Source organism: Astatotilapia calliptera, chromosome 13, assembly GCF_964374335.1.
Source record: "Astatotilapia calliptera chromosome 13, fAstCal68.1, whole genome shotgun sequence".
Taxonomy (NCBI): Eukaryota; Metazoa; Chordata; class Actinopteri; order Cichliformes; family Cichlidae; genus Astatotilapia; species Astatotilapia calliptera.
Genome location: NC_137434.1, coordinates 14510442 through 14532340, shown reverse-complemented (window position 1 = coordinate 14532340; position 21899 = coordinate 14510442). Strand labels below are relative to the sequence as shown.

Genomic DNA, 21899 nt, shown 5'->3' with positions numbered 1-21899 from the left:
TACTCTCAGTTGTGTTTGTTTAACACAAAGGAGGATCTTTTGCTTATTTGATGCTGATGAGAACAGGAGCTGATTTAATTGCAATCATCACTCCTTGTTGAGGGTATGTGTGTCAGGCCACTGAGCTGTAGAGTGCTTAATTGCCTCATCTGTGTGAAAGTGTGATGCTGGATAATTAGTGGTCGGGCATAGTTACACAACCCTGTGATCAGAAAGAGATCAGAAATGGGAGCGACTCAACGTTTCGTAGGGCGCTCGGCATCTTTCCTTAAACTTGTTTTTGCTTTCTAGCTTTTAATTGAGAATAAGCCTCTTTATGCTTGACTCAGCATGCTCTCCCATACTATATGAATGATTTGCTCCCCTCCTCTCTGTTCTACAGGTTTCCGTAGGAGTGCCGTCAAAGCTTTCTACTTTCACGTTTGTGCCAGCAGTGCAGAAATTGCCAATTAAAAACATTTTTACTGAGAAGGGGAGATCTGGAGCTCTGACAGAAAAACCAGATAAGGTACAGCAGCACCACATGTCCACAAGATGGCAAAGCAATACTTATATAACTAATAACTAATATTCATCTTTGAAACAATTTGATTGTAAAACATTGATCAGATTTTATGCCTGATTTGTATTGGTTGTGGCGCTGCTGCAGAGCAACGCTTTCATGCTTCATGCTTTGAGTGGTGAGTCACTAGCACTGAATATGAGCCCACTCATCTGACTTGTTATATAAAAACTTCCTCCAGCTTATGTCAAAAGTTGAAGTAATCATGTTTTTGAAATTGCAGACTCGGTGTTAAAACGAGAAGTTTACATTTCTGTCCTTACTTAAATCGGATGACAGCATAAAAAAGTCCTTTAAAAAAGTTTTCATAGAGCTCTATGCAGCTCTGTGAAATACTAATCACACCTTATGGTTTAGTAGCATGTAGAAGCATATTTAGCACTGCTAACTTGAAGTAATCTTTTTCTGTATAACTCTCTCTCGCATCACTGTGGAAGAATTTTGGCCCACTCTTCTTTAATGTTACCTCATTTTATTGTGGGTTGTGGACATTTGTTTACATCCCAACACGGCATTTCAATCAGGTTGAGGTCTGGACTTTGACTGGGCAACATTTTGAATGTTTGCTTTATTTGCAGCTTGCTGCAGTGCTTGGAATCATTGTGCTGTTACACGAACCCGTTTGCGCCAAGCTTTAACTATCAGACAGATGGCTTCACACCTGATTCTAGAATATTTTGGTATACAGAAGCATTCACGGTTGACTTGCAAAGCAACCTCACTTCATCTCCCCTCCACCACTGCTCCCGATTGTTGGGGTGAGGTGTTTGTGCTGACATGTTTGGTTTTCACAAAATGTGAAAATGTGTGGACTGCAATAATGTCCAGTTCAGTCTGTTCTGTCCAAAGGACATTTTTCCAGAAATCTTGTGGTTGTTCAGCTGCAGCTTGGCAAAGCTAAATCTTGCAGCCAGGTTCTTTTCAGAAAGCAGAAGCTTTCTTTTGGTAAACAGTATGGTCATTAACTTGAACAGGGAGCTGAGAGTCTGAGATGCCTGCTCTTATTTACTTTTTATTATTGTGCAACTCATCTGACCTTGCGATGAATTTGCTGGGAAGTTTATATCATTGTGTTAACACACACCTGACTGCTCCACACCAGCAAACTGCCAAATATTCTGCTTTCATAGAGGGAGTCACACCTGCTGATAATCAAGATTAATCAAGTGCATTTAGTTAATCTTACTTAACCTTTTTAATTCCTATGAAAACAGTAAGGGCATACTTCGTTTTTCACATGACTTCAAATATATATTTTGTCAATGAATTACTCAACTAAATTTGCATGTGACTGTATATGTCATTGGAGACAAACCACACAAACCCTATTTTTTATTAAAGGAAATTGGAATGAATATGTCCCTTTTTTCCATTAAACTCTTCCTGCATGGGGGACACCCCAAGTCAGTTTCGCCTTAGGTTAAGCTAGGGTTAGGTTTATCACCTATGATGGCTTAGACTTCAGACAGAATATTAAATTCTTTTCAGTGGAAAATGAAACGTAAACTTTCCAAATGACTCTAATTGTGAACGACTAATAATGCCAGTCACCCGAGGATCAAAAGACACACCTTAGTTTCTGAGACTCTTGGTACTTCCTTCTCAGACATTGCAACAGATATCCGCATGAATCACCTTCCCAGAGGAAAAGGCTATAATTAGTTCTCAGGTTCACAATGAAAATATTTTACCCAGGTAGAAATTTCCTGTTACATTTCTACATCTTTAAACAAATTGATGGAGTCAAATTATTCTAAGTATTCCAGCAGCCAGACTCACACAGCCTATATCATGTTTGAAGATTCATATATCCACATCAAACATATGTCAGAGTGACCTCGGGCATTAAATTAGATGTTCTCTGACTGTAAAGGGCAGAAGAAATGGTTCTGCTGCTAATGACGCTCCTCGGCTCATTGCGTGAAAGTTACATTTTGTATAAAATAAGGAGCAAAAATGAATCAAATGTAAATAATCTCACACCATATACGTAACATTTTTTCTGCTGGAAACTACTTTAGTGCACACACACACACACACACACACACACACACACACACACACACACACACAGACATTAGAAACACCAGCTGATCTCGGGGAGGGGGCTGATGCTGACCATCAGTTGTCACGATTGCTGAAGGGGTTAACGTGCTGTTGGATGTTGATGCAGCATCTAAATCACAGCAGCATCACAGCTCTGCGTGCCTGGAGTCAGCTTGCTGTCTGCCTCTATATAGACTTCAAAGTTCTTCTCACTAGGGGGGTGACACCATTAGTTTCTCATCTTCCTCCACAGCTATTACCTACAGGAGTGACAGCCCTTCATGTTATTAACTGACAACATATAGGCGTAGCTACGCTGCTGCAGTGCAGAGAAGTGCAGAGAAGCCTGTGTTCAGTCTTTTTGTAAATGAACAACATAGAACTCTGTGTGTGTGTGAGTGTTTGCATGCATCCAAATTTCCCTGCTATGAATCCAGCTGATCTTCTGAGTTTTCTTCTCTATTCAGTTGGACCTCTACAGTGATCTATATCTTCCTCTCATATGGTTGCATTTTTTTTCTGTTATTCAATTAGAAAATGATTAAACACCTGTGGAAGTTAGCTACAGAGGTTCTTCTCATATAGATTTAAATGATCAGGTTTTATCATCTATATTAAGAAGTAATTAAGTATTACTGCAATCAAGCCTGATAGCTTTTTATATAATGATAAAAAACTATAAATGAGAAATGGAGTGGTATATAACTCCGTTGTACTCGGTTAAACACTCAAAGTGCTTTCTTAATACCTTTACACACCAGAAAAATAAAAATCGTCAAATGTTTTATTTAAAAGGTTTTTCGGACTCACCTGTTCTTTAATGAAGTTGCTCATACATGTAATTTCACTGGACAAATTTGCAGCGTTTAGCTCACATTCTTCTTTTTTTTTCTTTTGAATTTTTCTCTTGCAAATAAACAGATCTGACCAATCAGACCAAAGGATTTGGCTGCAACTGAGCTAGAGGCTCAGGCGTGCACCAGTATTGAATATACAAGTAGTAAAATAATATTATTTTACCTCAGACACACAGCTAGACGCTGCTCCGGGTCGATCGGCTTTCTGAAATTATTTCTCTTGCTCCTTGGATGTGGCCCCAAATCTGCCAGCAAGAGCTCAAACTGTCCCACTGACATCCTGAAATATATAAGAAAGTGGCCGTGATACGCTTCAACTCCTGGATCGAGCCATGAAATTGTCAGTGCTCCTGCCTTGTACTGAAAATTGGATGATGGACCCAGAATCCTCTCAGTAAGGCCCTTTACTACCAGTCTCATTCACACACACACACACACACGCACGCACACACGCACACACACACACACACACACACACACACGCACACACACACACACACACACACACACGCACGCACGCACGCACACACGCACGCACACACACACACACACACACAAGCACTTTTATGTACACTTAATGCATGTATGCCCAAGCCTACTCTCGTGTGCAGACTGGAGGAGCTGAGGGCTCAATCCTCAGACGTTCCAGTTGGCAGACGACAGATGTTGGTGTTATTACTCAAGAAACAAATCATGTATTACATGATACTAATGACTTTTCCTAAAAGCAATGCAGTATGTTAATTAATTGCTTTCCGCAGAAAGTAACTCACCTTAATGCTGCAAGCTTGGCTGCTCATCACTGCCTTTGTTACCTGAAGTTCAGGGTCAGGCTGCCGGGTCAGCAAACACTCAGCCTTAACATCATTCTCAGTTCTTGGCTAGCTTTGTGTTGGCATGCTGTCTAGTTGATGTTGTGTCGGGAGTATACTGGATTTGTTTCTGTCCTGGACACAGTTTTCATTTCACCATTGCACTAATGTCCTTATCTCCACTGCTGAAAAGCTGTCGATCACTCCACCATTGCCCTCCTCCTGCACAGGAACCAAAATCAGCTGACCGTAAAAGGAGGCAAAAGGTTGTTTGATATATTTTCTTTTCTTTCTATTCTTAATGTGCAGACAACTGAAGAACCTTTGTAATGCAAGTAATGACATAATTGTGCTGTCACGTAATAACTGACTTTAGTGTAATAAGTTTCATTACTGTGTGACTGATTACAGTAACACCTTACACCCAACATTAAAGGGTACGTGTGAGTCACAGCCACCTCAAAAAGGAAAGAAATTTATAAATAAATGTAAAATTATAAATAATGAAAAATAATGCATAGAATTTTGTTACATGGTGGTACGCTGGTGCCTCACTGAGTGACATGCTTTTAAATCTTCAACACACACAAGTCGCCCCTGAAATAAAGCTCTCTTTGTTTCCTCCTTTAATTTTTCTCTCCCCTATTTGTTCAAGTCCTTGTCATCCTGGATAAAAGAAAGGCATTCGATAACAGTGAAAAAGGCTGCTTTCTGCTCTCAAATTATCCACTTTGTGAAGCCGAGTTATGAACTCATTTTCACACCACTTTCCATTAAGCGCAGAAAAAAAGCCTCTTTGGTTCCACTATTGCAATCTTCCCTGCTCAGCCGCTGATATTTTACACTCAGGTTAACAGGGTGCCCATCAGTTTCACGCAGCGATCCGAGACCAGACTGAATGAGCCAGTCACATCTTTATTAATCTTCTATTCATTTGGGTTTTTGTTAAAACTGAAATCTAACACGAACAGTTGATCCCACCATTTGAAGTGCAAGAAAACAACTCCATAACACTCTTTCAAATCATTTCATTTTAATTATTTCTACGGGACTGATCCAATTCTGGGCTCCTTGTGGCCATTAATTGAGGGCTGGCAGCCCAAACACACAGACATTTGACTGGTATTATCTGCCTTCTGATCTAGTTCTTTGCTGGGGAGCAAAAAATTTCCCACAAATCTGGACAGATATCTTTGACTTGCTTCCATCCTTTGGCACAGCCTTTCCACACAATCCCCCAAATCCTTTTTTCTCTCCCTTTAATGAATTCAGTGTCACAGGATCTAAAGGTCCATCTGCGAGAGAGGCAGACTAACAAACGACTGTGCTCAGTTATCGCCATCCTTGATATGTCTTTCTTAATGAGATGTTATATGGTTATTAGAAGTGAAGCTGTAGTCGCTGACAGGCCAGAGTGCAGATCGGACTCTGTTTGGTCCATCACTCAACTATGGGGGGAGATTAATTAATGAGCAGACTTTTTCCTTTTTCCTCTGTCTGTGAAGACACCGGTTTATTAGAGTGGGTGCCTTGTTTCTGCTCAGTTGTAGCCTCAAGTTGCACACAGCTATCTGGGATAACTATGCCTTTCATAATATGCATAAAAATAACAGGCTGGCAGTGCAGTGCAAATATTTCATTGGTGTGGCTTCATCGCTTCATCACAGCTAAGTGCTCATCCTGATATTGTGCTTTCATGTCAGCTGTATATAAACACGACTCCAGCATCTACCTCCACCTGCTGTCTATAGCTCATGCTAAAACCCACATCCAGCCACACGTTGCTCACTTTGGCTCATCGAACGATTCCACTGTCTACACTTATTGCCTGAATTGAGCTGACTCCTATATTGACATCCCAATATACAGAATGTAAAGAATTCCTAGTGAGACATTCAAGAGCTCATTCATCCTTCAGTGTGATTTAGCACAGTCAGATTTAGAGGGAAGACACATGTCTTTGCGATCGATGGTGATAAGTTCTCATTGAAAGTTTGCCTTCTGATTGGCCAACATTAATTTGAAATGAGGCTGTACAACACAATACTCAGATTCTTCCCATAATTACTAACTCATTTTGACTTTTTTCTTCATTTTTATTCCCACTTAATCTGTGGTGCATCACAGATTTTCTTCAACTCTACAATGAATGCACCAATGCTGAGCAATGAGCACATCTCTTTCTGAAATACTCTTCAGTTTCTTGCTAAAAGATGGGGAAGCTTAACTAAGCCACCATAATAAATAAATGTTGTTATATTAATTAGTTAAGAACTAGGCAGACCAGAGTAAGACATGTGAAGTTAAGATACTATATTTGTATCATAGAGGCAATAATTTATCTTATCACTTACATTAACATTACTTTTTTTTTAATGGCACTTAGTTTAGATAAGAAAAATCCCTTTCATATAGGTTCTAAATATAATGACATTTGACACAAGGTGTTTGATAAGCTTACTGACATTAGATGACATTTATGCTGCACACACTTCCAGAAATGAATGTCCTTCTAGCAGCTTTTCATTGCTTTGATTACTGCTCCTCTGCATTACAGGCAAAAGAAAAATACAGAGAATTTTTTAATTGGTTCAGAAATCTGAAGGTTGTCATTATAAGATAATGTTGTATGTATATTTAGCACCCTAATTGCCATGCCAGGGAGAGTGTGCTCATATCTATAATGATTCATATAATGAGCAGTTACACGTTTTAGCTCAACATGTATTTTCACAGATAATCCTGTTTTAAACTGGATTCCTGAAATGCATTTATAGTTCACTCACTAATATTAATTATATGGAAAACAATGAAAAGGCCTCATTTTTGGTTATCTGTGGCACTAGGTTTAAACAGTGTTGGCCTCTGCAACACAAAGTGAAATGAATGTTCTAAATAATGTGGACTTAACTTAATAGAGTTCATTTGAAGTTCTTCAGTGTCTAAAATGTATGCCACAAGGCTGCAGGAATATGTGCACTGCCGGTGTCGTGACTCAGGAAACTTAGCTTTACAACTTACCAGTTTGCCTGGAAATATGTGACTAACACTGTGAAACGGTGCATTTTAAACCAAATTCTATTTCTTTTCTTTTTTTTTGCTAAGTCTAACCACACAGCTTTGTTGCCCAACTTTAACCAAACACCAGAAAGGAAAAGTCAGAAATGAAAGTAAAACAAACAGGTTCAGTGCTGACTATATCAAAAAGATTAGCTGTCGCCTCACACCAAAAAGCTTCTTGGTTCAAACATGCTGGTCAGCATAGAGCTCTTCCTGCACCTTCGTGGGTCTTCTGGGTGCTCACGTTTCCTCTAACAGACATTTACTCAACATAATTAAATACCATAGAAGATTTTACGCTTCTAATATGGAATATATTTCTGAAATTGTAGCTATATAGTCAGAGATGTTTCTTATATAAAACTTCTATGTGCTTTATACAGCAGGCCCCATTCACACAAGCACTTTTTCCTACATGTGAGTGCTTTCTATGTACCATTTACACAGATTCACACTCTGGTGAATACATCAGAGACTTGGGGTTTAGTATCTTCCCCAAACATAATTAAGCATGCAGACTGGAGACTAGGGCAGCCAGAGACTGAACCACCAACCTTCCAATTAGTACATGACCTGCGATACTTCCTGGAAGTCAGCCTTCCCAATGTTTTCACAGGTTATTATTTGGATATTCAGTCCTGAATATAAACCTTAAGGATGCTCTGTTATCCTGATTGTTGCAAGCGCTTAATTTTTTGTTTGACTTCATTCTGTCTAAAATACACATAGCTATATATTTTGATTGGGTTGGGATCTGGAGAAATGGGTTCAGAAGGTGCAAATCCTCAGGTGAGAAGGATCCTGCCAGAGCCTTAAAAGGTTAAACCTTTAAACCTTTTAAAGGTTTCTTTTGCTACTACCTCGTCTTTCTAATTATCCCCCGGTAAGAGGATTAAGGTCAAAAGGACACCACAAGCGCAAAATTTAAATTCCGTCTAGTGGCAAGCACGCCGTGTTACTGTAATACACAAAAACAACAAGGCTTTAATGTTTCACACTCTCTGCTGTCACTTTACATTTTATTAATACTTTGGCATGTACACAGACCCTGCGTCAGAAGCTCACATGACGCGTGTACTACGCCGGTGTCTGCAGGACATGTGCGTGCCCATGTGAGTTATATGTGTGGGGGGATGTGGCGTGTAGAAACCAAACACACCCCGAGCTCAGAAAGGGTCACTGATGATCACCTCGGGTTTCACTCGCTAAGTTTCTGTTTAACATTTGCTTCATTTTCCCCTGTCAGAACGGAGCCGTGTCCCACGAGAAGACGAGCAGGAAAAGTGTATCAGACGGGGAGATTATCAGAGCAGAGTGGGTCTTAATTAACGACTCTGTGGAGGGAGGAGCAGGAAATGTAACCCTACCGCAAGTAAGTACAACTCTCAATGTCACGAGCAATGTAGAACTAAAAGGATTTGACTTAATGTGATGTAGATATGTGTTTGTGTGTGTACATGTATACACACAGTGTGTATCTTTGAAGGGTCTTAATTAACAATGTAAAGTTGAATTTGGTAAGCTGACATTCACTAAAAAGGCACTGTCAGGAAATTAATTTAAAAATGAAACGACTGTCCAAGGTGTGCGTGTGCTGCTTTTCAAATGTGACATTTTAATTGGACTCTAAAAATACAAGAGTTCTAGTGTCTATAATGAGTACATTTCAGTCGTGCTTTTGCAGGGGGTCAGATGGTGTTTTTATCAAAGTAATTTCATAAACCAGCCACAAGCTTGTTACAAACGCTATTTTGCAGGGGTAGCATTTTTGGTATATCTGGGCTTTTAAGAAAGTGGAGGAAAAGTCCATTTTCAGTAATTGCTTCCTGAGGTGTGAATTTTCACATAAGACGCAGGAAAGAAAACGAAAATAAAACCAAACCCCAAACTATCTTTTTTCTTTCTTTTTGTTTTTCAGTTGAAGACTTCTCCAGCTCGTGCCAGCCTCTCTCAAACCAAATCCTCTCTTTCAATCAGTGCCCAGTCTCAAAATACACCCAACCACGCAGCCGCAGAGACGGCCTCCATGGAAACAGGCGCTGATAAACACAGGGACATTTCCCAGCAGCAGTGTCACCACACCTCCAGACATGTTGAGGTTAGCTTGGGTTGCTGTGCAAATAGAACGCCAGGGTCAGAGGACATATTAAGCCCCGCAGACTCTGGAGACCTGCTTCCCACACTGGCTTCTTCCAGGGAGTCCATCCTCTCAGATGCCTCGGACAGAGAGAAGAGCTGGTCCGCCGTGCAGCTTTCCTCGGTCACTTCTCCTGCCTCGTTAAGCCGTACCATTTCTCCCTGCTCATCCGTCCCCTCTGGTGTCTTCACCCCTTCTGTGATCCAGGTCAAGAGGCACTTTCTTGCTCCAGGCTCTAGTCTGATCCACATCCCTCAGACCTGCTTCTCATCCTGTGAGAGCCTCTCCTCCTCTGTCTTCTCCCAGAACCCTCCTCCCCGGCATCGGCCTCCTCTCACTCGACTCTCTCTCCTCACTGCCATCCTGAGAAAAGGTCGTCTTCCTGTTCTGTCCTCAGCGCTGCAAAGACCTTACACCCCCTGCTGGCCTGTTAACCCCGTAACACTGTCCTTCTGTAACGCGTGCTCAGCAGCCTCCAGCGTGGCCTCCATTCCCCTCGAGTTTTCGTCTCGGTTCTCCTCACTGGCATCTATAGACGTTCAGAACCACCATTGCAGGGAACCAACATGTCAGTCAAATGAGCTCAACAGAACGTGCACGCCATCTCAAGTGCAAAGACGCTCAGAGCCAGTGAATTTCACGCTACCCCGAGCTCCTGTATTTTGCTCAAACTTCCTCTCTGCTTCTCCACCAAAGCATGAAGAAACAGTCTGTACAACTTCCAAAACCTTGCCCCTCACACACATCTCCATATCCAAACTCCCTGAGCTGAAGCCCGGCAGTAATCACACGTTCCTCAAGGGCAGTGCGGATAATAACCTTAAAAAACTCATCTCCCCGTCCCCCAAACTCATTAACGAGCCACAGACTTCCACGCCCCAGAAATGGAGTCGCAAGCCAAATTCATCTCTCTCAAAGCTTCGTTGGCTTTCTCAGCAACTGAGATCTTCGCCTGTCTTCCCCCCTCATCCTGAGCCTTCTCACTCATGTGCAACGATTTTCCCCGCTCGTGCTGACACAGCATCACCTCTCCCTCCTCCACGAAATCCCACAGGAAGGTACGAATTAGAGAGGAGCCACTTCGACCCCACAGGTGCCACACATTCGCAGGGCATTCGCAAAGCTCCCTGTCTGTCGCCTTCCTGCTACACGCCCATTGTTTTTTCTGGATGGCCTTCACCCACCAGCTCTCCCACGCCAACGCCCTCTCCTGCTCCACCAATCAGAGATCTCACCCCTTCCCCTTTCTCCCTGCGCTCCACACCCTCACCAAGGCTGGGGAGTGGAATATCAGACTACAGTGACAGGGAGGGTAAAAAAAGAAAGGTAGCCTCTATCTGTGCCGTGTGCATGACTCGTTTAAAGTGAGGATATTTTTTACTGTGTTCCCTCTGACATACTGTTCTCACATGCTGCGTGGCTAAAAACAGACTTCTCGCACTTGACATGTGGATATCAAGCGGCATCGTCTATGTGGAGCTGATTTTAGATGTGTCTTTTATCCATTTGTCTTTGTCAGTGCTCATTTGTTCCTTTGCAACAGTTTCAAGTGCACTTTTCCAATGTCTAAAAAGGTTTTTTTTAAAGCCGACATTAACCGAATGGGTGCAAAATTCAGAGTATTAACCACCAGGAATTCAATTTATTTCGAGCCAGCAGGGGCAAAAGAAGTTGATAACACACTCATCCAGTTTTCTTGCCCGTCGGTGAAGGAAAACTAAGTTTGTTCATAATGTAATCCATCAAACAGGCCTCCTCTGCAGCAAAGTGATGTAGTTTCCACAGGCTAACACACTTCGGCTCACACTGCTGGACAACTCTGAGTTTGACTGTTTTGCATGATAAGCAGCCAGCACTAACAGGAGACAGAGCATGCCTATAAAACAATTTCCACCAGACTGTCTACAAAGTTTATCTTCAATAAAATTTAAATTGTAATTACATTTATATTCATATTGTTTGCTCTTCTGTCTCCAGACACACAAAATTACGCTAAGCTACAAATCCCTCGCCGCTATTCCCACAAACACCCTGCTACTGGATCAGCAAGTGAGTTCATTTCTGGCTCTAATCCCATTAATTTGCCTTGTTAAATGGCAAGCCATACAGTACGAAGCGCTAATGATGCAGCCAGTGTTGCTATGGTGAGCATGATGTGAGTAATTTAAGATAAATCTTGAGATGCACTAATCAGATTTTGAAACTGCAAAAAAAAGACATTTTGTTCCTTCATTTCAGAAGGACTTAACAGCAGCTGCAAGGACAGTACTTCTTAAAGCTTTATTAAAAGTCATATCAAGCTCAGGGAGACATGAAAACACATTCACACCTCTGTATGATACATGTAGACGAAGGAGTTATGCCTGTGAAGAATATAGAGTGGATCAACAGGAATTGTCTGGAGGAGATGTAATGAATTGCGTGCTATTGCTCCAGTGAAACCATTAGTGGTGGAGGGGAGCTCAATTTCTTCTCTCTCTTTGCATTCACAGGCCATAGATGAGCAGGTCGAGAGAGAAATGAGTTCCTGTGACACGCTGAACACAGGCATCGCATCAGACACCCACACTGAGGTACCACAGCACACATCGCCGCCGTTATTTACCGCACACGTTGCGAAACGGCATCAATAAGTCTGTGCTCTCCACAGATGTGCTCGCCTGCTCAGCTCCGGCAGCAGTCTGAGGAACTTTATGCCGTCATTGATGAGATATTGGCAAATTCCATTGCTGCAGTGAGTTTGGTGTTTTATTTCACTATTAATATGAAATTAAACAAGTATAAATGTGGTGCTGAAAGTCACTTAACAGGTTTCTTTTTTTTAATCCTTTAACTCCAACACAACCCTGCCACTGTAGTCCATGTTAAGATTCAATATTGAGGAAGGGTACAAGAGGTGATCGAAGAATAACCACACCGATCCGGCCGGGTGAAGTCAAACGATGATTTTAATGAATACACGCGTGGGAAGACACTCTGTACGCAGACAGCCAGTAGTCTTCAACTTAATCAAAGCATGAACAGATATTTTATAGCATCAGGGTTTGTTTACTGACGCCCCTTCATACGTCACAGACACATTTTATACATAGATCAGATCAACATCATCATGACTTTTCACCCAGAAAATCATCTCCTATTTTCATGGCTTGGTACTTTCCGTTCTTATCTTAAAATGAATTGTTCCTCTTTCTTGTCGAGACAACAAGAAACGGTTCCTCTTTTACCGAGACAATTTTGTAGTTACAGCCAAACATAACTAACCTCTTCCTCTAAATAAATCTAATTTAAAGTGTGTGTGTGTGTGTGTGTTGACCTCACATGCTCTTTCTCAATTCACCTGTTGCACTTCTGACCTTTTACCAGACCAGAAGCTCACTGAGACTATGTGTATGTCTTCTACTAAATAAATGTTTTAATCAAGAACCTCTACTAAAACCTTAATATAAAATGATAAAGCTATCTGTTACATTGTTAAAGCCTCGTCTTAGCCTGCGGCTCAAAATAACTTCCTGCTTCTTTCTGCATACAACTTCCTGTCAGCCTGCAACTCAGTCTTTCTGAAAGAGACACTGTCTAAACCTTGGAATGCAATATCCATGCTGCAAATTATATTATTAATGCAATAACAATTATTTAACAATAGCAGTAAAATAATTTCCCTCCTCGACACTCCCCCTTTTGACCTCTGAAAACCAGAGGTCACAATACATTGTGTCCTCACGCAGACCCTTCTCTGGTGGTCTCGAACCTCGAGATCTCCAGGATCCTCGCCCCTCCTGTGGTCGCCGAGATCAGTCTTCTGCAAAGGAAACAAAACACCTTTTCTTGCATCTCCCTAACTTATCCTATCTGGGACTCTTTAATTAAAAGCATGATCCTAATTATGCTCTTAACTTATTGACTTGTATTTATGTATACTCTTCAACGTTACTCATCACTTTAAACTCTTTGAGCCCTGCTTTCACGTCCAGTTGCTCGCTCTATTTTCCCTTATCTGATCATCAACATCCTGTGCACAAATTGTCGCTGCTGCAAGTTAATCTACTCCAAAAGAAAACAACCACTTTAATCAATTAAGTTCAAGCATATAAGCAATTACTCCTGTATACATTTCATCATAGCTAAATGCTGCCTTGAAACAACTCCTATGTGTTAACACTAACTTCATTTTAAAACCTCACATTTCCTATGTTATCACCTGTTTTTGGTATAGCCTTTTTATTTCATTTTGCTCCCTTTAATGTAACAATACCTCCTAATTCTAGTTTATCAGACTTAACCAAAATATATGCTTTCCTTCCTCTTTGGTCCTTCTTTAAGTTCAGTTAAAAGCTAAATGAATTTAAGGCCTTTTGCCTGGAATCAATACTGTCATGTGTGTTTCTTAACTCTGTGTCTGTAAGCGTGTGCAATCCTTCATGAACTCATATTATCCTCACAGTAGATTGGCTAATCATAGCGCTAGCCAAAGGCTCGTGACCCTCCAGAGACAAATTTGAGCCACAACTCCTTTAAAAGCACAAAATGCAATATGTATAAAAATCATTTCTATTTATAAGCTCCCCCTTTTATCCTAAAAATACCTCCTATGTAATATCTGTATGTGTAAGCCTACATTATAACCACTTCTTCTAAAGATCAAAAAATCAAACCTGTTCTACCCCTTCAACCCTCACTAATTTTCCCTCTAAGATTTATTCACAGCTTTGAAAAACTGGCATTGTATCTTCTAAACAGGATTCATGGTCCTGGGCCATGTTGGCCCAGCATTCTTGGTTCCTTGTATTTTCGCTCCTTATTTAGGCCAGGTTTTCTGAGGTGTCCTGTTGTGGTGTTCCCTAAGTGTTTTTTCCCTTTGTGACTCTTACCCCCTTGTGCCCCTCTGTCTATTTATGAGCTCTCGTCTCTCTTTGTGTTTATTCCATGTTTCCCCCAGCCTGTTATGTCTGTGTTCTCCCCGTACTTTTTCTCCTCCTGTCTGAACCTCTGTGTACTTCCTGTTTTACTTTGACAGTCTCTCGTCAGTATGCGTAATGTTGTGTTCACTCCTGCCCTGTCTCGTTATGTTTATCAGTGTCACCTGTGTTCCCCACCTGTGTGTAATCTCCCTGTGTTCTCTGTGTGTATTTCCCCGGACCTCCCTGCATCCTCGTTTCTGGTTTGTGTTATTAGCTTACCCAGTTTTCCGGTTTCTTGTTTTTCCACCAGTGCTGTTTTGTGCCCACCGTTGTAAATAAATATTCACCTGCACCAGAGCTGCCGCCTTTTGGGTCCTTTTCTACAACTCCACACGGCTTGCCTCGCAAACCGTGACAAGTTCACTTTTAATCCTTTAACCTTAACTTAAAAATAACAGTTTCAGTTTTACCATATCCAAATGATCAAAAACCCAAAAGGTCCTAAAATGATCCTAAATTATTAAACAATTAAATTATTAAACCCTAAACCCCCCTTTATCTTGATACATTTCATGTGTCAAGATACTATACAAAACTTAAAACTGCTCAGTTTTCCCCACTCATGATCCAATCTATGTCATAAAAATAAACTTAAAACAGAACAGTTATCAGTCATGTGTTTCTACAATTAATGGTAACTGAGTTACATCAAAAAATATTTCCCCTTTAGCATTTGGCATTCTCCCAACAATATACTATAATCTCATAATCTAACCCCACCTAATAAAACAAAACAGAAATTTTCTCTGGTAAAAACAAATTGTTTGTCCACATTTATTCACCCTCACATTCACTCACATGCAGTCACACCATATATTTGCTGATAGTGGAGCTTCCCGCACGATCAGATACTCCACCCTCAGCAAAATGAGCTCAGTCATTTTTATTTTCCATAGGGAAATATTTCTTTATGCTTTTGGACTGGATTGACTCGCATAAAATCCTTTTTACAGGGACTTACGACCTTGATCAGTCCCCACAGGTAGCTCTCCTCAGCCAATTGTAATCTGGAAAGCCCCCTTATATTTGCTCCTCCCGAGAACTTTCAGCGCCGTTATTCACTGTTGCAGGCCTGCTTAAAACAGAAATGAAAAAAAAAATAGAGCTGATTGTTAGCTCATAAAAACAAAACAAAATCACCTGACAGGTTTTCTTTAAGTGCACTGTTACAAAATAATGGGCCCAATTTTAGACATGTCCATGTTTCCTAAAACTCCCTCTATTAAAAACAAAAATAACAACAACAACCTACCTGACAGAATCAACCCATCACCACAACAACCTTAAACACACAAATCTTGCCACCACATAATTTCACCTCCTCAATACACCAAAAGTCTCATTAAAACCACTCAATTTGCACACAAAAATCACCCCCTTATGCTCTATAACATACTTCAATTCAGCATAAAACCCCCTTACGACATCATATAATCACTAAACTATAAATTTCCTACCCCAATCTGCACTTCTCGTCTCTGCTATGCTTCCTCTTCCTGAAAGTCACAGTCACACACACACTCCAGCTAATTTGCATACTGAGTCATCTCTCAAGAAGCTGTAACAACAGAAACATATGTTTAAACATTCCCAACTCATTAAATCATTTTATTTCTTCCAACAGTGATCACTAGTGTTGATCACTCAGTACGAGAGCACTCCTAAGTCACTCTTTTTTAAAACTACTTTAATCCCTTTTTCGTTTTCATAACTCCCTTTGTCATATGGCTTATTCTATTCCTCAATTACAAACTCAAATGTATTTTATTAAACATTCACACCCTTGTATCATTCATACAAAATAGCAAGCTGTTCTTCATTGCCTATGTTTGTGTTCTTAGCTAGGTTTAATCAGTGTCTATGCATTAAACTCCATGAGCTTGTCTTGTCTTGTCTTTATAAGTTTAATGCATTTTCTGTTTGTGTGTGTGAATTTGCATATGGTGCTTTTACAGTGTGTCAGACTCCTTCATAATTTTGCCTTTAAACAGTCAATTTTCTCCTCCCCAAATTTACTAACCCAAATTCTGATTTCCTACCTTAAATAGCAGCATTCCTTGTCCTCAGCCAGAAGGTAGGGCTCCACTTGCCACTTTCCACCTCCACCCTAGCCCAGCGGTCTTACCCGTCAGGTCCGAGAGTATTCGTGACTGTGCCTGCCTTAGGTTGTCCCAGGGTTTCGAGGTGGGATCTTACCCGTCATGGGCTATCCAGCCTTCCATACTCGCCTGATACGGGGCCCAAGTGGGCAGGGGAGGGAACACACTGGCTCTGGGAATTAAAGGAATGTAAGCTGCTTCCTTCATTGCATCTTATGTTAAACTATCTCTATAATAAGCTATCTCAATTCTGACTCCTTCCTAGAATAATTTCACATATGGCACTTTGTGTATGTGTGTTTTCTATTCATTAATGTAATTGTCAGTTATTTTCTCTCTTCATTTTACTTTATTTATCTGTTTGTTTGTAACGTTCTACTTTAGTTCTACTAAACCTTGATGTAAAAAACAATACTCCCTTATTTCACGCACACACTCTGCATTTTGCCTACGCACACACTTCTCTCTCAGACTTCCTCTGTTCACACATCACCTTGCACTCACTCTACTATCAACTTTCATAGTGTTATTATTATTTAGTATTTTGTACACCTCACACAGAATCATTCAAATCGAGTACTCACAGCATTCACATCACAACCTTCAACTTTCACTTTCGATCCTGCAAGACGCAGAGATGGACATCTCCTTCACCTAACATAAAACTAAATTACCATATCAACATACAATTACTGAAATTCAAACTCAAATACACCATCTGTTTTAATAAAGTCAAAGAGTAAACAGGTGTACCAAGTGTATGTACTTATGTGTTTTAAACTGAAAGAAAAAGAAACTCAAAACTCTCATAACATCACTCATGCATCTCTTAAATTAAAAACACTTTCAAACTTTAAAACCTCCTACTTTACATCACCAAAGAAATACCTCTCACACCTTCATTCATCATTCAAAACCTTCTAGTCACCGCATTCACACTTAAACTGTGACTAGAGTTGAAGAATATAACTCAAAACACAATTTCCTAAGAGTATTTTAGACATGCTTGTCATAATCAAAAAAGCAAGTAAAAAACAAACAAACAAAAAAATTGAAACCTCCATTAATTCTCACCGCACACGCAAGAAATTGAAAAAATAAAACCCACCAGCAGCTAATGCTGGAGAACAGTTACTACTGAAAGTCATGTGTTAGTCTTAAGTATATACAGTGCACTCAATATATTTATATATCTACATCCAAACTCAATCAATTACTATACATCCACTACGGCAACTCAAAACTTTATTTATAGTCCTTTGCTAAACATAAATGGCATTTTAAACACACACTCTACAATGTTTGCAGCAGTATTTGTAAAACCAACTGTGGCTTAAACAGTTCACTGCTTACTCATTTGCATTTTCACTCACACACACACCTCCAAAAATAGCAGCAGGCAGTCAGTGCATTACTGACTCGACACACAGAGATCTCTTATTACAAAGACGTCTTATATTTACAACTACTGTCAGATCTGTCAGCTTTAGCGCCTAACCAATTTAGACAAATTTAAAATAACCGCCCACCAATTAACCAGTATCAAGACTTTAACTGTTTCTGGCCTCATTTCTAAAATCCCTAACTCAATTTAAAAGCGTCAACCAACCCAAACTTTGCCTGAAGCTCTATTTTTGGCATTTCACAGCCAAGGCTTACCTCGAAGTGTTAAGTTAAAGTTACACGCCCGAAGACCAACTTCTCCTGTCCAAAAAAGCGCAGATACCGTTGCAAACGGTAAGGAGACTCTAACTCCTAGCTTAATTCCGGGATGCCCTGTACCCCACAGCTAAACCACACTGAACTAACCCTCTTCGCCGAGAGGTCAATGTCGCGCGTCCACGACAAGGAGGGAGCGTAACCTCCGGGCTCTGCGCTTCCTAGCAGACTCAAACTGCCGTTCTAGAATAATTTAGAATATTTTGAAACAACAATCAACACCCGAAACAAGTGTATAACTGAGGCAGGTGCAACCTAGTGGCCAATTTGACCGCTCAGGTCCACTCTTATGACCAAATTTGGACTCTAACCAACACAATAACCAATTCCCTACCAACTACTTGAGACTCTAACTCAATTTCTTTGGGACTTCAACCCATTATTTAAACTTTTCTTATCAGACTCTTAACTACTTTCATTTCTTCTTAGCAGAACTCTAACTGCTTCAACTCATGAGATTTTCATCAAAATCAAAACAGACATCCACCAGTAACTTCAGTGAGTAGACTTAAATTTTATCATGTCCAATTTGGCACACTTTGGAAATAATTCAACAGGTAGTGCCTTACCTTTTGGATAAGCCGGCTTATGCCCACTCACTTAGACCACTGGAATTCACGTCTGCCCGTCAGACCACCCAAGACCCCGGATTTCTCCGTCCAAACCTCCAACTCTCCTTCCCCAATAACCGGACGAAGCCCCCAAATGTTAAGATTCAATATTGAGGAAGGGTACAAGAGGTGATCGAAGAATAACCACACCGATCCGGCCGGGTGAAGTCAAACGATGATTTTAATGAATACACGCGTGGGAAGACACTCTGTACGCAGACAGCCAGTAGTCTTCAACTTAATCAAAGCATGAACAGATATTTTATAGCATCAGGGTTTGTTTACTGACGCCCCTTCATACGTCACAGACACATTTTATACATAGATCAGATCAACATCATCATGACTTTTCACCCAGAAAATCATCTCCTATTTTCATGGCTTGGTACTTTCCGTTCTTATCTTAAAATGAATTGTTCCTCTTTCTTGTCGAGACAACAAGAAACGGTTCCTCTTTTACCGAGACAATTTTGTAGTTACAGCCAAACATAACTAACCTCTTCCTCTAAATAAATCTAATTTAAAGTGTGTGTGTGTGTGTGTGTTGACCTCACATGCTCTTTCTCAATTCACCTGTTGCACTTCTGACCTTTTACCAGACCAGAAGCTCACTGAGACTATGTGTATGTCTTCTACTAAATAAATGTTTTAATCAAGAACCTCTACTAAAACCTTAATATAAAATGATAAAGCTATCTGTTACATTGTTAAAGCCTCGTCTTAGCCTGCGGCTCAAAATAACTTCCTGCTTCTTTCTGCATACAACTTCCTGTCAGCCTGCAACTCAGTCTTTCTGAAAGAGACACTGTCTAAACCTTGGAATGCAATATCCATGCTGCAAATTATATTATTAATGCAATAACAATTATTTAACAATAGCAGTAAAATAATTTCCCTCCTCGACATCCACCAGGTCATCAACAACCAACAATGGTCTGCAGGTAAAAGATCTCTTTAACAGCATGTGAGCTATTTTCCTTTGAAATTTTTACACCAAGATATTATCACTTTAAAACTAAGAAGTTGGAGGATTAAACACGTTACTTAGCTAACAAGTATTTTAATTTGCAAATAATGTGAAACAGGGAGGAAACGTGGGATCTGAGCCCACAGTGAAGTACGCACCTGTATATGATCATAACCTGTCTTATTTTCTGATTTCTTATCAAAATGATTAAAACTGTATTTTTCTGAGATTAGCATCGTGCTGTATCAAAGACATAAAAAGCTTAACCTGGCAGTAAATCCAAAAGTATGGTCATTTTTCCACAAACTTCTATTAAATTGAACTTGAGTTTGTTGCCACATGAGTCACTCCCGGATCCTATTATACAGAATGCAGCTTTAATTCAAATGTTTCACTCTCGGAGGCCATGTCATTTTTTTTTCCATACACACTTTATGCTTAGATGGAGCATGTCTTTATACTAACCTAAGGTGACTGGCTGCTGACTCCAGCTTCATATTCAACTGGGACACATCTGAGAATGGTGTCAGATCAATCTTTGGCCCAGTCCCAGGTGAAATCAGTCACAAAGAAGTTTATTTATCTCCAAGGACACTGCTGCTCGCAGTCGTCATTCACAGGCTCAGAATCGCTTAGTTTTTCCTCGTACACAACTAAAGAGCTTTCAGTCACTACAACTGCACTAAATCGACTCTGTGGAATCTTTTAAAAGAAGCAGTTAAAAACATTTTAGACTAAACACGCCTTCTGTTGGGAATTCTATTGATTGCATTTTATGTCTTTATATTGGCTGCTAAAATGTTCTTATTTATTTGACTCTTTTCCTGTTGCTCACTGCTTTGTGACTGTCTGTCTATGGAAAGTCTTAGCTTACCCTGCACTGGCTGATCTGATTGTTTTCTTCACTGGAAGATTGCAGCAATCAGTTTATATGGAAGATGTCAACTTGTCTGCAAATACTCACCAACCTGCTCACTGAGCAAATTGGAAACAGAACCCATTTGCAATCATCACAAAAGCTGCCCCTTTTGAAACACGTGGGTTACAGCTTTTACTTTGAAGGTGAACATCCTCCGTCTGTAGTTTCACATTCTTTTGCTTGGTGGTTAGTTAGCGAGTGTTTACAGACAAATGGCATCTTGAATACAAACTACAGATGACTGTCTGCTGGTGACCAAATCAATCATGAGCAGATTCTTGGTTTGCCCCCCCCCTGCTCTGCGAATGAGTTCCCCACTCAACAGCCAGATAGACAGTTTCCCCTAGCGACTGGTAGTTTCCATGAAGGTCACTGGCTGTTCTCTAGGTCTCTGGGACTAGTGGTAGCTGACTGTGTCTTTGTCAGCTACCACTCTGAAACGACATCATCTTGTCCAGTTTGTGATGATTAACAAAACTTAATTTTTTCCTCTTTTTATCTTTTTTTTGTCTTTCTTTTTGTAAAAACTGTTAAAAGTTCACACTGCAAATTTTGCACACACAGTGATGCAAAGCTGACTAAAGCGTTGTCATCTCAGTTCTTTAGTGCAGAATTTGTTTAGGTCAATAAAAAGCAAACGAGTAAACACATGCTCTTTGCACCCAGAATAACAATGCGAATCAGTGTCATCATTTTGCATCCTAATTGCAGTTTCATCATTTTTAAAAGGAGCAGGCAAGCAGCTTTCACACAAAAACACACCCAAAAACAAATAAAAGAGAGAAAGAAAATGTATATGTGTGTCTATATATAACTAAAAGTGTGAACCATTGAAGTAAAAACGAAATAGAAAAGATAAATAAAGAACTGTAGTAGCTTTGGAACTGAAGAAATGAGTCCTCTGTATACTGTTTTACTGAAGCACAAGCAGGAAGTTGGATAAAAGTGAATTTTAACTATATGAGCACAAGAAATGAAAGGACATCTGTCCATTATTTATCAAAGGAGAATGCTTCCTATAGTTTGCAGAGAAAACAAGTGTGTGAGAGAGAGAAAATGTCATCCATGGGATGTGTGCTCTTAAGCTAGATGCTTGTGTAAACTCAGCAGGGGGGAAAGTATTCATGAAAACATCAATTTTTCAATCGC

At 40.2% G+C, this 21899-nt stretch overlaps 1 protein-coding gene across 3 annotated transcripts in view; it reads left to right on the top strand.

Moving 5' to 3' along the window:
- Positions 1–21899, top strand: part of mlip (muscular LMNA-interacting protein) — a 46519-nt gene that overhangs the window by 6361 nt on the left and 18259 nt on the right. For 2 of the 3 annotated variants that reach the window (XM_080287577.1, XM_080287579.1), the window contains exons 2-8: positions 383–508; positions 8584–8709; positions 9256–10800; positions 11452–11523; positions 11967–12047; positions 12125–12208; positions 19770–19805. In XM_080287577.1, coding sequence (XP_080143703.1) covers positions 383–508; positions 8584–8709; positions 9256–10800; positions 11452–11523; positions 11967–12047; positions 12125–12208; positions 19770–19805 — 2070 coding nt within the window. The remainder of the gene's footprint in view (positions 1–382; positions 509–8583; positions 8710–9255; positions 10801–11451; positions 11524–11966; positions 12048–12124; positions 12209–19769; positions 19806–21899) is intronic. The other variant, XM_080287578.1, reaches the window with a different exon arrangement.